Source organism: Aulonocara stuartgranti, assembly GCF_965226115.1.
Source record: "Aulonocara stuartgranti genome assembly, chromosome: 18".
Taxonomy (NCBI): domain Eukaryota; kingdom Metazoa; phylum Chordata; class Actinopteri; order Cichliformes; family Cichlidae; genus Aulonocara; species Aulonocara stuartgranti.
The window spans coordinates 15222349-15235618 of record NC_138954.1 but is presented as its reverse complement, the minus strand read 5'-3'; the positions used below and the strand labels follow the sequence as shown (position 1 = coordinate 15235618).

At 40.6% G+C, this 13270-nt stretch overlaps 2 protein-coding genes across 2 annotated transcripts; both read right to left on the bottom strand.

Annotated features, from left to right (window-relative positions):
* On the bottom strand, positions 1-6067 carry mcoln3a (mucolipin TRP cation channel 3a). The gene is made up of 13 exons (XM_082513305.1): positions 5983-6067; positions 5326-5557; positions 5065-5232; positions 4812-4965; positions 4500-4581; positions 4328-4424; positions 4121-4220; positions 2541-2653; positions 1502-1651; positions 1239-1340; positions 1013-1135; positions 693-899; positions 1-571 (listed from the first exon to the last, which is right to left on the bottom strand). The coding sequence occupies exons 2-13, from the start codon at positions 5530-5532 to the stop codon at positions 434-436; spliced, it is 1641 nt and encodes a 546-aa protein (XP_082369431.1). The 5' UTR covers positions 5533-5557; positions 5983-6067; the 3' UTR covers positions 1-433.
* A 284-nt stretch (positions 6068-6351) lies between these two features.
* Positions 6352-8896, bottom strand: bcl10 (BCL10 immune signaling adaptor). The gene is made up of 3 exons (XM_082513307.1): positions 8398-8896; positions 7707-7995; positions 6352-7577 (listed from the first exon to the last, which is right to left on the bottom strand). Exons 1-3 carry the CDS (start codon positions 8446-8448, stop codon positions 7171-7173), a joined length of 747 nt encoding a protein of 248 aa, XP_082369433.1. The 5' UTR covers positions 8449-8896; the 3' UTR covers positions 6352-7170.
* Between the last annotated feature and the right edge of the window lie 4374 nt (positions 8897-13270).

Sequence of the window (13270 nt, the reverse complement as noted above, 5' to 3'; positions counted from 1 at the left end):
CTTAAGTGCTTGTATATAAAAGATCGCCAAGTTACATCGTTGTTGTGTAGCCAGGAGGAAGTTCTTCTTAGTGTTTTTCTCCACTAATGTCTGAGACAACTGCCCTCCATGTTTGAATGCAACACTGGCAAGAAGAGAATATTATTTGACATATTTATACGGCAATGCTTGATATTGATGTTACATTGGTTTATAATGGGGCCATATAATATCAGCATGTCCTTAACATAGGAACTTTGCTAATTTACTAGTTCTAAAAAAGTCAGAACTCAAGTAAAAGTACATCTGTTTAAGTTGGAAGATATTCCATCACTATCACCCAATAGTGTTAACAAAGGCTCTATACAGACTCTCAGGACCCTGTGGGGCATTTTGCAGTCACATGAGGGCAACCCGTTGCTCACAATTGGCAAAAAGATGATACTACACCCTGTTATCCAAAGCAACCACTTGAAAACATGCAGCAGGTCGACTCGTCAGTATTCTGGTATCGTCCAGACTCAGGCTGATCTATGCACTCTGCAATGAAGGCCTGAAGCTGGGACACTGGCTCCTTGTCTTTCTGATGATGCTGAAAAAAAGAACCATTATAAGAATAAATACATAAATACATAAATAAATAAAATATGCTCAAATTCAACAGTAAATTACATCCCCGCAAGATATCAAATATCAGGGTGGCTCGGACTGACCTTGATGGTTTCGTACGTGTCAGTGATAAGAGCAATGAACAGACTGAGCACCATGTAGATGAAGATAGAGATGAAGGAATAGAGGTAGAGTCTGCTGAAGAGCCACACCATGTAGGTTTTGTCTCTCATCCTCAGAAAGGTGGAAAACATATCATCACCATTGAGGAGAGAGAAGAGGCACTCTGTCACTTTAGCCAGTGTTCTGAACTGTAAAACAATGTTTAAATAACGATTAACATTCTGACATCGTGTTTCTGGAAATCATGTCGGAACAGATCACCCTAATGTTTGTACTGTAATATGAATTAAAGTGTTTATACTTTGTCGTGGTAAGGTCCAAGGACGATCCAGCCACAGAAACAGTACCCGAGGTAGATTATGGCTGCACAGACGCAGAATCGAAACACGTTGGGCAAAGCCGCCCTCAAGGTTAAGATTAAGATCTAAAACAAAAAGAAGAAGAAAAAATGCCAGTCCCTCTGGAAATGCATTTGCTCTTTATTTGTATAAAGTATTTTTTATTAGGCACTGTTAGGAAAGTCTTACATTGTACTTCTTGAAGAAACTCAGGTAACGAATCACACCAACCCAGACAAGCATCGTGGCTGTTCCCAGCAAGATACTGCAGACGTCATAGTTTGTTAAGAACTGCAAAAGAAAAAAAATACTACTGATAAATTTGATAATTCTGCAACCCTTTACATCAGAATCAGAATCGTGTTTATTGGCCAAGTATAAGTGTTTTTACATACTGATTTCAGACCATTTAGAAAATATTCACTGATTTCTAAAAGAAAAAAAGAGAAAACCTTTGTTTGTATCCCAATTTTCAGCACTGATCCAGTGATGGTCATTATGTCACTGACAATAATGAGGATGTACCAGCCATTCACAAACTCCATGCGGTCTGACCAGGACACAGTTTTATTGTAGTAGGCACTGAAAAATATGCTGAACTCCTACATATGAGAAATTTATCAAACAAACAGACTGTCAAACAAGTCAGCTAATGAGATGTTACTACAGGCAGTAGTAACAGGCACATTTTAACATGCTTAGTCTATTAGCTAATACTATAAAGCAATACTGTGCAAAAATCTTGAGTCACCTGACTATGGTTTTGGGTCTACACATATCAAACATCTTTGAATAAATTTTAAATTGTATCTTCACACATTGGCAGTCTGTTAAAACATGTCACACATCAATTGTTCCCATTTCATAAGTTGAATTTACAAAAAATGACAAAGATAACACAGTTTGACGGGCATAAAATATATTTTTGCAATAACAAGGTGATTTCTAAAGAGCTATTATGCCATAATTTGGGATATCTCTTTATGGTGTGCAGTGTATCCCTAAAAATCTGAGGAAACGGGAAAAGAAAAGAAGTGGCAGGCCTAACACTATCTAGAGCTGAAGAACAATATCTGAAAGTGCATCTAGCCTCATCAGAAACAGTCTTAGGTGGAAGCATGGCTATCAAGAGTTACGCCAAATTACAGAAGGACTGGACTGAAAATAAGTGGTAGTGTCAAATCATCTTGATAGACAGAAGAATAAAGGTGGTCATGCCAACATGTTTGTATGTTTCCATAAATCTCTGCACCTATGTCCCATTTTCCCCGCAAAATATAAAGAAATGAAAGGTGGCTCAAGAGTTTTTCACAAAATTATATGTGCTCTTCTTAAAAACTACATCATGTTACCAGTATGTAAAGCCCCTCACCAAAAGTATAGAGAACATTACTTGATTGACCTCATCAACTATAATTATGGGCTGCCTCGGGTGCTGTTTAGTGTCTTAACTGAGCCAGATGCTAAAAGTATTTCTGTGGTGATACTTACAAACTGGAGCTGGATGCCATGGACGACAGATCGTATGCAGAGGATGAGAGAGGCGAAACAGGCGAGGAAGACCACAGAATCAAACGACAAGAGGAGATAATCGTTCTTCCCAGCTAGAACATTTGAGGTCAGGTGTTAATATTTTGGGGCTCTGTCTCTATAAAACTGAGACATAACCTTTGTCATTTCTTGGATCATGCAGGTACAGTTGCAATCAAAAGATTACGAACACTCAATATGGGCATGGATGTCATAGTAATTTGGGGTTTTTAGTGATTTGATTGAACTGTTTGTTTTCCAGGGTGGAACGATTGTACAGCGTACGACATTGGATTTACATTGGATTTTCTCAAATCCACATAGGGTCAAAGTTAGACATAGCAGCTCAAACATGTACACACACCCCCACTAATATTTGTTTAAATGTCCTTCAGTGAGTTGCACCTCAAATAAATGCTTCTGTTAGCCATCAACAAGCTTCTTGTGTAATTCTGGCTGGATATGTGAGCATATTTGCAGAATTGGTAGGGTTCATTTGAATTGGTTGGTTTCATGACATGAGCCCAGCTTTCAAGCATAGTCCAAAAATTTCTAATGAGAAATGAAATTATCATCTATATCAGCGGTCCCCAACCTTTTTTGTGCCACGGACCAGTTTATGCCCGACAATATTTTCACGGACCGGCCTTTAAGGTGTCCCGGATAAATATAACAAAATAAAACTAGTACCAGTATCGAAAAAAAGAAGATTTATTCATAACACACGTGAAAAGACCCAGGAAAATCGAGTTAACAATAAAAACGATAACAAAATAACGCTGAAAACCGATAAAAACCCTGAAAACCATACATTTCACACCTGAGCCTCAACTCTCGTGGCCCGGTACCAAACGACTCACGGACCGGTACCGGTCCGAGGCTCGGGGGTTGGGGACCGCTGATCTATATTATCCATTCCAAAACCAGTTTGATGTGTTTGTCCTTTTGAAACACCTAACTGTGCCCAAGTTTCAACCATCTACCTGCCAATTTGAGGTGACGTTGAAGAATTTGGATGTGCTTCTCCATCATTATAATTATTCTACCCATTTTGTACAATGTACCAGTACCAGTGGCAGGAAAAACAGTTGGTACACTGTTCTTGGGTTTGAAAGTCTCACCTTTATTCCTCTAAACTTACCCCTCACCACTGTGGCCAAATAGGTCAGTCTATCTGGTCTGAACATCTGAAACTTTTCTCCAGAATGCATTTGGGTTTTCTTAAAGGTGTTGATTTGGGAACAGTAGCTTCTTTCTTGGTCAACACCCTCTCAGTACATGCTGATGTAAAACTTTCTGCACCACTTATTATACTTTTGACCAAAAAAACCCTTTTGTATCCAATTCTCATTCGACCCTGGAAAAAGAAGACCTCAAAGAAATCATTAAAAGCACAAAATGACCATGACATTCATGCCTATGAGTCTGAACACAGCTGTATTATGAAAAGCAGAAAAGTGTTACTGTGCCCCCTGCTGGCGTTTGACTAACACTAACAAATATTTTGCTTCCTGGTGTCTCTCAGTACTATTTCTACTCACATGTGCCTTCCACGTTCCAGTCACTGCATTCATAAATTCTAACATCATTTTCAATATCAACCTTTATCTTTCCGCTGTGTGCACGATTGTCAAAAACGATCTGTGTAAAAACAAAGGATGGTTCGTCACTGAGCTTGTAAAATCTCCTAAAATATTATAGAAAATATATCTTTGAGATTTTGGCACTTTTCAGATAGTGTCACCAACCACTATGTGGAAGTCATAACAGTCTGGTAGCTCGTGGTGCCGCACAGTCTGCAGATTGATGGTTTTCAGAGTTAGGTAGATGTTCACAGATAGCAGCCTGGACACACAAACATATATTAGCAGCCAACACTCTTATCATTGGACATGAAACCAATATTTTTAGTTTAGCCACCTTCTGAAATCCAAAGAGAAGTTGGGATGCGTTGCCAGAGTGTCGTTGCTCAATGATTGCATAGGGTGTATGGAAATACAATCTGTGGTGGAGAAAATGTGTTCAGAAGTTATTTCAGTTTGTATTATTTAGCAGAGGAACGATGAAGCATGAATCCCTGTGAAGAGTAGAACAAGCTTCCTCTTTTCACGTCACAAGTGCACAGTGTGATTATTTTCCATTCTTGCCATGAATCAGCTTCAATAAATATATCTTGCACAGAATATTAAGCATGGACTTAAACAGTGTTGCAGCTACTTCATGTTTTTGTACCTTTATCAATATGCGGATCAATATCAAAGGTGTCGTTTTCAGGATCGATGGTGCTGTTTCTATAAAACACTTGACACAAAGTCAGAGGAGTGTAGTCGCCATTAATGAGCTCATATGCAAGATTACCTACAGTCAGGTTTTGGAGATTGGTATACTGAAAAAACAGACAAAGAGAAAACAGAAAACATCTTTTAATGGTGTAAAATTAGAATTAAATAGAAGATGCCACGTGATTAAACAAAGGTTTCAGTACCCTGTTGATAATGTAGTGAATGTGCTCATTCACATCTCTTTTGGTATAAAGGGAAAGGCTTCCGTGCCGGTGATCCTTGTATCCTTTGAGAAACAGATTCCTGAATGTCATCAAATTTTCATCCTTGAAAGTCACCATCATTTCATTACTCAGTCCAAAAGACACCAACTGTTTGGAAACAGGGGGAGAAAGAAAGTCTCACAGGTAAAAAACAAGTAGCTCCCAACCTCTGTACACATTCACACGTAACTAAAGGATTACCTGGATAGTAGTGATTGCAATTTTTATTATTTGTATCGTCAGTTTCCATGGTTTTCGACCCCTGGCTCTGTACTTCTCGCAGGGATTCATGAAGAAGTATTTGAGCCTCCGTCTGAAATCCTCCACCGTCTTTGTATCTAAGCCGCAGCAGCCGTTTCGCTGACTCTCCTCTGACCTGGCAGCCAAAAGCTGCTTGGAGTCCTCCATTAGGCTGAAGGCAGCTTTGTGACACCTGCATCAGAAATGTTTAATAGATAAAGAAAGCATCTGGCCATTCCAGTCAGCCTGATGTTTATCTAACTGGTTCTCCAGCCTGTGTACACTGCTGCTATTCTCTTCTTTATAGTTTAATTGTTATACTTCAATACATACTAATTATGCAACACTGAGCCACAACACACTACAAAACCACAGCCACAGTGTGGTTACCACACACTGGCCCATTTTAGCTCATAGGGCTTCCTGCAACAGGGAGCAGAGAAATGTACAGATTTGAGAGGTGTGTGAAAACAATTACTACACATATTTTTGCTTAATAAATAAAAGTTAGCTGCTTATATTGGATGTTGTTATATAATTATATATATTTTTAAATCAGATGCTAACTACATTTGTTAAACTTCACTCTACACATAATTATGATAATAAATTAAATACCTGTTAGCGTTCGCCGAGCACCAGCGACCCAAAGTTCACCCAGTCTAACACTCAGGGCTTCTCAGCGGTGTATGAAAAACCAGGTGATACAGTCACCACTGCAGCCGTCACCACAATGACTGTCATTCCTCTGCGCCACTTGTAGCTTTTCCAGTTTTTTCCAGAAGTAAAAAAAAGTACGTCTGCACACCCAGAAGCTGACGACACATTTAGACGTTGGAGGCCTGTCAATAACTTCATTTTGACCTCGACAGTTGATGCCCTATTTTAACAATTATCGGCACTCTAACATTTAGATTTTTCATAATCACTACAGGAAATCAACCACACAATGAAAAAAGGAAAAAAGAAACACAAGCGCAGTCCATATATGAACAACCTTTAGTTTTATTATTACATGACCAGTGAATAAAGAAAGAAATAGGATGTCACTGAAACTATGTTTACTAATTCAAGACTATTGTAGTGACAAAAACATGAAGCAAATTCTTGATGACTTAATGCACACACATGAAAACAAACAACAGAAAAACATGAGCTGGAGTTCTGCTCCAAGACTGGCTCTTTATACGCACACATATATATATATATGTATATATGTATATATATATATATATATATATATATATATATATATATATATATATATATATATGCTCAAGTAGTCGTTCAAGTGTATACAACATAGAAACTGCATTCGGCCTTTACAGCTCATCAGAAAAATCACACCTCCTGTCACAGAAGGGGAGTAGGAGAGGTTAGAGAGGGTGAGTCACATTTTCTTCACTCCTGACAATCTAGAAATCTGGAAATCTAACCGCGTTAGAAATGCATCTGATGCACGCGCAGATTTCCTCTTTCTTCTTTGATGGCACCGTTGTCTCATTTTAGTCATATTTTCCATTTTAAACTAGGCAATCTCCATACCCTAGGGTTTGGTTTGGTAACAAATTGGCACCATTTGAAAAACAAAAAAACAATCTTTAAAAGTTAGCCTAGCTGATGAGAAAATGCCCCCATTTTCATTCTAAAAGTTAGCTAATATAGTGGTAGTATACAGTATATGCCCATGTGCAGCAATTTCTCACCAACTGCCTCATCGAAAGCACGAATATCACTGAAAAAGAGAGAGTGAGTGTTGTGGTTGGCTTTTTAACCGGTTGAGAACTGTCTTATTGAGATATGCTCCTAAAAGATGCTCCTAGTTGAAGTTGGCGTGAGGGAGCGCGACCGGAGGGGCTGGAAGTTTGGATCGCCTCCACTGCTAGTGCACCCCGGCGCTCCAGCATCTATGCTGGAGGGGGACTCGACCATTACCTCGTCCGGCAGAGGAGGCGCCCCGGGGTCTCCGGGCTTCGGGAGGCTGGATGATGTTGTGGAAGGCGTGGCGATGCTGGCGCAAGCCACGGAGGAGTCTCCAGCTTTTTGCGAAGACAGCAGATCGAGTGAGGTGCCCACATCTGAGTTGGAAGGGCTTTTCTCGCTGTCCGGGTGAAAGAGCAAGGTGGAGTTGTTTGAAAATGTTGATGGGAGGTCGCTGGTTGAGGTTGGAGTGCTGAAAGTGGAGTCAGATGAGGAACTGGAAGCTCCTGCCGCTGAGTAATAGAAGAGGGGGAAAAAAAGGGGAACAGTTGTAAGTCATAAAGAACAAACGCATTAAGCACTTTTTTGCATTACACACATACACACAGACACACAACTATTTTAGAAATGGACGTATTAACCTCTGAGGGACTCGATCTTCTCATTTTTGGCCTTCTGCACCTCGTCTGTGATTTTTGCGATGATAAAATTTTGCGAGCGCATCTCCCGAATCGAGTCGATCAAGGCATCCAGGCCGCGGGGGTTCTCAGCCAGTATGTCCAGCAGCACGGCCATCCTCTTGGTCTGCGTAGTCCTGCAGCTGATCTCTTCTGCATCATCTCGTGTCAGGATCCTGCGAGAGCGCAGGTAGTCCAGGTGGCGATCTGCTCTGATTTTATCGCAGAGGTAGTGCCGCAATCTGGTCAGCACCTGGAGAGCCACAGGAAGTCACGGAGGGCAGATGAAAAGAGAGCAAAGTGAGGTGTCAATGAACAGGAAACACACAGTCCAGGGTTCACCCCCCTTCCCCCAAATCAAAGACTACAGCAGGCCTGGATCTGCTCTCTCTGTGGCACATACAAAGTAAGCTGGGTGTCCAGATGTGCCCTAAACGTCCATCTTATTGTCCTGCTGTTAAATCCTACAGAAAGTGGAAATTGTGAGGGCACAAAGAGGGTGTGGTGGGGGCATTTCCTCCTTTTAATAGGCCTATAGCGCTAAGCAAAGCATAAATATATATTTAGCAGTGAATCTGTTTCCACATGGCTCCCCTTATCAGATTGATCTGGCATCTGTTAGGAAGCCAGAGCGTGCCTGAAGTATAATACTCACGTCTTTCTTTATCTCTGCCATTTCATCTTCAGTGAGGTGAGGAGCATCCATCCCTCTCCCCCGCAAAGTGAAAATCCAGGTGGTAACGACTGAAGATTATTTTAATAATCTCGTAGTGGTGGATTAAAACACAACAGCGAATAAATTATAGAAGTTAAATAAGCTGACACCTTATTATTAATCGATAAAAGGTGGTCTGTCGACTATCCATTCAACTTTTTTTGTTTCAACAACGGAAAAAAAATCCCCGGACTTCCTGATTGTGTCGAGGCTTAACTACGTCAACACACGGCAGAGACGTCGGTTTCACACTCAGCGCTGGTTTAAACCGGTAACTGTGAATAAAAAAGTCCACGTTCACCTCAAGATTTCTCCTGTTTTACCAGAACAACTCTAAACTGAGCAACTGTCTTCGCTTTGGGTTCTGATGTGCGACTTCTTGCGCTTCTGCACTTCCGACCATGGCCACGCGCGCTTCTCGATAACTCCATTAGGTGGCGCTGTTGGACCTTCTCGCATACAAACACCACGTTTGGCAGGTTTTGCTATACCCCACAGTTTAGTCTGACAGCATTCATTCAAAGAAAAGTAAGTGCTACACTTGCCTAAATACACCCAGTAAACTATAGGCCAGTGGTGTCAAACATGTGGTCCAGGGCACAGAAGTGGCCCTCTTAAAGGCTCCCATAATACTGATGAATGTGGAAAAACTGAGACATAGTTTTGCAGTTATTTTTCTTATGTGATCTCAAGGTTGCTTATTAAATAAGAAAATAAAATAATGTGAAATGTTACCACTTGTAATCTGGCAGGGTTTTAAAGAAGCAGGAGGGATATGAGCTTTTTACTTTACTAGTTTACTCTTTGTGGGCAATTAACTAAGCTGAGTTTGGCATCCCTGCTGTACTGCGTGGCTATACTGCACAAGATATTTCTCTAATCTACAAAGTAACTTAAGTACAGAGCAACTCTCAGTTAATTTCAATTTCAATTTATAATTTTTTCTGAATTTTTGTTGCTGATTTATTGTAATGACGCAAATCTGAGGTGAAACGTAGGCTTTTTTAATGTGATGCAGGGCTTTTCAGTTGCTTCACAAAAAACGTCTATGCTTTACGATCTGTTTGCATGTTTTGTATGTGGAGTCACTGCAAAGTAGCTGTCGCCATCAGATAAATTTTCCTTGTGAAAAACAGCGTAGAAGTTAAATAGTGTTAGTTCCTCCGTAGAAACTGGATGAACAGAGCCTTGGGAAAAAGCTCAGAATGCAACAAAGACAAGCTCAACAGCACCACAAACTAAACTATCTGAAACAGCATCTGCAAAAATAATTATAATAATAAGGTTATTACTACTACACAAACAACTAAGGGTTTAATAAGTTAGTTGGCTGTGGTGGAGCTGATTTTATGTAAACTGTTGGTTTGCTGGTCTTGTTTGGAAAATCTGCACAGTAACTCGGAGAATTAGAGTAAATATATTTCCGTTACTGTCAGTCATGCAGCTGGACACATTTTAAAGTGTAGTACTGAGCTTTGAAATGCGATGATCACAATGTAAATTTTCAGCAGGCAGAGCCTGTATCATCGATTAGGTCACAGAACAGTTTATATACAAATAAAGCTGAAGGGTCATAGCATTAAAATCATCAGCAGTTCAGAGAGAACACCGGGTCAAAGTTCACATATACAAAGGGAATTGCTGCGCAGTAGAAGTGATGTGACACTCTGGTAAACATGAAGTCTATCACAGAATGGCTGAACGCATGCAGATTTTCACTTCCCCCTAATCGCAGTATAGCACAAAGAGAGGACGGGCGCTCCCTGAGGAGATTGTTATCAGGCTTGTTTTGTCATGCTCTGCAGTGTAGTACTGTATGTGCTGTGTGAAACCACCATCAGCAAGCAGAAATGTATATGAACTGTAAATCAGATCGCAGGACTCATGCAGCGATAATGTTTTAAAGCCCCTCACAGCTGTCTGGCTGCTGTTTCATCGCAGCAGGAGAATGTCAGATGTTAAACAAAAACGTGGAATGAGCGTTAACAGAAACAGACAATGCGTGCCCACTTGTCCTCTCCACAATTCCCTTCATTCATGCTGGACAGCAGAGCTCAGCAGCCTGGAAATGACCAGCTGTGCGTTTCAAATGAACCCAGTGTGCTGACTCCAGAGTGCCCTTCGTGCAGAGCCAGACACAAAAGAAAAGAAGGCATTTATAGAAATGATGTCACCGACGGGACTTTCATTCATATCAGCACAAAACCCACTCTCACGTAACAGCCAAGACACCACCGTGACCTTGCATCCACTGTGGTTTTACAATATGCGTAAGTGAGGAGGTATTTGTGCTTTTCAGTCGAAGAACCATGCAAAATTACTTCTTTTATAGCTTTTTTTCACACAGCCTATTATAACCTGCCCACCCACCTTACTCATTCGAATGTATCCCATTAAGTATCAGGGATATGTAATTTTAACAGGGCGCTGCAGAGTACTGTGCAATGCACGTCCACCCATGGCTTGTATCAAGTATCTGTGGGAGGATAAAAGGTCTCTCTAACACAATAACTTTGAAGTAATTACATGTCGCTCTCATTAAGTGAATTGCAAGATATGAGAAAATGCACGCTTTATATACGCGTCTTTGCAAGACGCGTATATAAAGCCCTCTTTAGTTTCACATCTGTCTGCTCTTGTAACCAGGTTTGAGACCCACTGGGTTCATATTCATTAAGCATCTCAGATATATATTTAGGGCTGTTTGTTTGAAATCTGTACCTTACTGGAAGTCAAGGCAGGGAGCTGAGAATCAGAGCCGTCTAACAGTCTTTTTAGTAAGGACAATAAAAAGAGCCTCGCATTAGGCAGCCCTGCGAGACATAAAGACATGAATAAGCTTCTCTGGATCTTGTAAAATGTAGTAAGAAGCCCAGGATGTTCCTTGAATTTGATCATCTTTCATTGAACTTTCTAATACGATTTTCTTATTTATAATTTGTCTACTTTTAGTCTACTGATTTTATGCCCGTGGGTCAGTGTCTTATTTTATCGATTGTTGTTTTTGCACATGATGTGAAAATTTGAGGCAGGGCGGAGGTTTCACTTACAGTGATCAGTTCAGCTTGTAATACAGCGTGGCACTTTTTTATTTATTATTTCTTTTTGAAATATAAACTTTCAGTGGCTTCCAGAAACAGTCATATCTAAACTATCGTTCTGCTTACTATATGCACTGAGTTGCTGCCATATTAGATATTCAGCATCACTGATATCTGCTCGAAAAAGTGATGACTACTCCTTTAAGCCAGGGATGTCAAACTCATTTGAACTCATCGAGGAGCAGATCTTTGATCTTACATGGGCCGGTCTTAGTGTAAAGAAGCTTAGTTTCCCATTAGAAAAGACCAGTTACTTTGGTGTAGCGTGAATGACCATGGCTGAAGTCTTTACATGCAAAAATGAAGCTTATGAAAACACAGTTAAAAGTCCAAGATTCATGCCTTCCTTCATTTTTATCTAAAGCTGTCCAGTGGGCTGGACTGGAGTCTCCGTGAGGCCGATTTTGGCCCCTGGGCCTAGTGTTTGACACCCTGGCTTTCAAACTGTTGGGGTAACAGTGTTTTAGGATGTTAAGAAAGAGGAAAGATTCAATTTCTCACTTGTTTTATTTCACATTCATTTTCTGAACTGTGGGAAGAGGACATGCAATTTGCCCTCCACATCCGCCTCTGTTCTTCTTACCTAACATGTTTGTGCAGATTCTTGATATTATAATTTTGGAAGGAAATTTCCACACCAAGCCACAACAGTCAGCGATTTCCAGGCATCGGTAAACACACCAAGCTCCCGCTTGTTCGCTCTTCATCTGCCGGAGCTGGCGCTGACTCAGACCGGCCTTTGTAACCTTAGTTAGATAAGACGGCGGCTGTGCCAATCTGCTCTGCTCAGCCTCTTATTCTCACAGGTTATAATGAAAGGAAAGGTATTCTCTCCCTTATAAATGCCTTTGTTCTTTGATGTGGATGGAAGAAGATGCTTTTTACCCTGGCATCTATTTCAAAGAAACCTGCAATGCTCATCCTGAGAGGAATTTTGCTTCAGGCATTGCTTGGGTTTTCTTTTTATTCTTGTTTTTTTTTTTTTTGTCTAGCATCTTATTCTGACTGCTCTGATTTAGACTAAACAGAGGATTATCAAGTTTCAAACATTTCCAGGAGGCTCTCATCTCTCATTGTGAAATCTTGAAGTTAAACTCAATTCCATCCACACGCCCTTACAGGGTGACTGAAGGGAAATTTAACCTGTAACACTAGCAAGGCTGGAAAATACAAACATTATTCGCAGACAACGTGCAACAGTCTAAACAGAGCTTCAGCTCAGGGAGAAATTCAGTCAGTCATAGAAATATGTGGCTTTCCTTCAATATTTATGTCAGAACTTGCAGTGGCCCGGTGTCAAATCCCTTAAGGAGTCATGTTCACATGCATTTCAGCTGCCAGGTATACATACATATATGGTCCAGCACCAGCTGGTAAAGTCTTGGTTAGGCGCAAAAGAGCTCCTTCATAACAGTGATATAGACTGAATAGTGCAATCATTGTGTCACAAAACAGAATAAAATCAGTTCCCAGCACTGCAATCAAAGAATTATCCATGCCATTGTTTTGCATGTTATGTAAGCTTTTATTTCTGGAGAATCTTAATGGTCAAAAATATCTGCTTTCTTTGGAAATGAGAAAGCATTACACAGTAAAACCGGAGAGAAAGCCCTGGCAGAGTGGAAGCTGCACAGGGTGGTTCTTGGCACAGCGAGTGTGAGAGGAGGGAGGGAGAAACTTCTGCTTGGCTTATGGGAGGACGTGTGGAGAAG